General features: G+C 44.8%; 1 protein-coding gene across 1 annotated transcript; it reads right to left on the bottom strand.

The window, feature by feature from the left end:
* Nucleotides 1-668: 668 nt before the first annotated feature.
* Nucleotides 669-1,556, bottom strand: LOC117179759. The gene has a single exon (XM_033371838.1). It carries the CDS (start codon nucleotides 1,554-1,556, stop codon nucleotides 669-671), a length of 888 nt encoding a protein of 295 aa, XP_033227729.1.
* Nucleotides 1,557-2,938: the final 1,382 nt, after the last annotated feature.

The following is a 2,938-nucleotide window of genomic DNA, read 5'->3' as shown; positions in this document are numbered from 1 at the left end:
TCACCATCCTTTTTCCTAATCATATGAATAGGCGAGGCCCAAGGACTGCTGGAAGGACGACAGATACCGTCTTTGACCATTTGCGCAAACTTGGTTTTTGCTGTCCGGAGGCAGACGCCTGGCACGCTCCGAGATTGGAGGACCTGTGGTGAGGATGTGATGTTGAACATCGCGTGCCACGACCTCAGATGTTTGTGTGACCCTCGTTATTTCCGGAAATTCAGCCAGGATTTCCGAGTAAGGTTGTGACCGATCTACGGCGCTCACCCCGAAAATGCTTGCGTTTTTCAGGAACCCAGCAGTGCTGAGACCGGTGGTTGTGTCCACTAAACAGGACTTATGAAGGAATGGGACGAGGCGATAATGCGCTAAGAAGTCGGCAACGATGATTGGGTAAGGGACTTCAGCCACGCGGAAGTTCTATGTAAAGTCCCGACGAAGGCTGATGTTCAGCTGGATTCGCTTTTCACTGAATGTGGAAATACGAGTATCATTTGCCGCGAACAAGGTACCGTCGTTGGGTTGGTTTTTTGCTTTTTTATCTGCCGGCAATAACGAGAGATCAGAGCCTGTATCTATTAAGAAGATAAGTCCGCTGTTGCGATCGCGGATATGGAGACGTTTAGAAATTTTGCCTGACCCGACGGTCTCCACGCGGGGGGACTCCCTTAGTTTTCCGGGCTCGATTTCTGAATCCACGAGCACGGTTGTCTATAGCTTTTTGCTTTGCTTCCGTACCGCTTGTGATAAAAGCAGAACTTTGTCCCGTCCCTGCTTTGAGATCGATTGCGATTGCCCCTGTTCTGCGAATCCGAACGCGATGGGTTTCGTGACCAATTTGATTGCAGTTTTGATACCTGGCTTTTTAATTGCTTAAATTCGTTAACAAGCCAGTCAAGTTTGGCGTCGGACGTTTCCGAAGGGGTTTCTTTCGTAATCGCGGCTGTGTTAAATTGCGACATGGGCGGAGTTGGAACGGCCACTACAATGTTGTCGGCTAGACGGGCCAAGGTTTGCAGATCAGCAGTTTCGTTGCCTGCCAGAATGGCTGTAACGTGCTTCGGAAGGTTGTTCATGAAAATAGTTTTCATGACTTCTTCAGTGCAGCCTCCATCATTGTAGCTGCACAAACGATTTAAAAGAACGGATGGTTTTCCTTCGAAGGACACTTCGCCCTTAAGAAGTCGACGGAAGCGAGTCTCGGCGGATTCGGCGAATCCTGAAACGATCCTATGTTTAATTTGATCGTAAATATCCGCGGGAGCCGGTGAGGCCGTTAGTATGTCCTTGACGTGGGCAATGACGTCGCTGTCGAGATGCGAAATAATGCAATCAGCCATAGTGGCTTGGCCTGAGACTAGTGCGCGACATGACGCCTCGACTTGCATGAACCATAACGATGGATCATTACGAAAGAACGGTGGAATTTTTGGAACTCGATAAGAATCAACGCATTCGCCCTGATTCGCGCCCAACTGCTCAAAAGCCCTGAGGAGTTCTTGACCCAGATTTATCTCGACGTTCGGACCGGTGGCCATAGTTTCCGGATTTACCATTACGCGAGCGAAAAGAGAAAAAAAAATTGATAAAGTCACCGCAAACGCGATCGCACAAGCCAGTAACGGAAAGACCGTAAGCACTGAACTGTCGCAATACCGACGCGTGCGTGCGTACACCGGATGTACGTCGCTTTGTTTTCAACACTCTGAATTTTTATTAAATCATGCTTAAATACTGGGTAAAAGTAGGTAGTACACGCTTGACTTGTCATGAGTACAGCGTCGAGTGGTTCTAATCGCACGGATACGCGTACAACGCGCGAGCATTCGAAAGTTTGACAGGTTAGGTTACCTGGCTAGTATTTGCCTAACTCAGCCTCTAGTTATTTTTTTTTTTTTCTTTTTTTGTTGCGAAGGATAACTATCATTAAAAACGTTAAATGTTTCGCGAAGTATTTACACTTTTTGAGTATTTCTAACAGACTTCAGAGAAAATAGGATCGTATGATACGAGGTTCGACGTGTTGTCACGTCCCGGTGACAGGTTTTCACTATGCGCTAAGACACTCGCGAAGAAAATCGCCGAGCACACCAAACCCTTCTAACCTTTTACGCCTCTGCCAAAAAAACAACACGAGCTATATAGTCCAAACTGTAAACATATGATCGTGACAAGTGTACCAACACAACAAAACAAAAAATTTAAAACTTGAATGTACGTAGCCCGCGAAAATTGAAAAGTCACCTTACTTTTTGAACACACCTCGTAAATATTAAATTTTGTGTGAAAAATGGTATCCAGTGCTCTAAAACTCTTGAAATGTTGACAGTTGCATACGGTGAGTCTACTCTGAGTAAGAAAAATGTGTATAAGTGGTACAAGCTGTTCCAAGAAGGCCGAGAGGATGTCGAAGACGATCCGAAAAAAGCACGTCAAGTTCGATCAAATGTGAAGTTTTGCTCACTGTCTTCTTTGATTACCGTGACGTAGTGCATCAGGAATTTTCACCACAAGTTCATACGGTCAATAATGAGTATTAAATTCAAGTTATGCGCCGTTTGCGAGAGGCGATACGCAAAAAACGTCCGGAACTTTGGAAAAACAATTCGTGGCTTTTGCATCACGATAATGCACCTGCTCATTCATTGTTGCTTGTGAAAGATTTTCTGACCAAAAACAGCACCACAGTCATGCCTCAGCCTCCATATTCGACGGATTTGGCCCCCAGTGACTTTTTTCTTTTCCCAAAACTGAAGAGACCCATAAAAGGACATCGATTTTCAACGATTGAGGAGATAAAAACTGCATCGCGTGTATTATCTTATTTTTATCTTATTATATCTGAGGGGGATTACTTTGAAGGGGACAACATAAATATTGAGGAATAAATGAATATTTTTTGAGAAAACCATAAATTCACCTCATTTTTTGAACACAC

This window comes from Belonocnema kinseyi, chromosome 1 (assembly GCF_010883055.1).
Source record: "Belonocnema kinseyi isolate 2016_QV_RU_SX_M_011 chromosome 1, B_treatae_v1, whole genome shotgun sequence".
NCBI lineage: Eukaryota > Metazoa > Arthropoda > Insecta > Hymenoptera > Cynipidae > Belonocnema > Belonocnema kinseyi.
This window is presented reverse-complemented; position numbering and strand designations above follow the sequence as displayed.

What these genes read in the sequence shown, in the direction of transcription:
- LOC117179759 (XM_033371838.1), bottom strand. Translation starts at nt 1,556, where the DNA reads ATGGTAAATCCGGAAACTATGGCCACCGGTCCGAACGTCGAGATAAAT.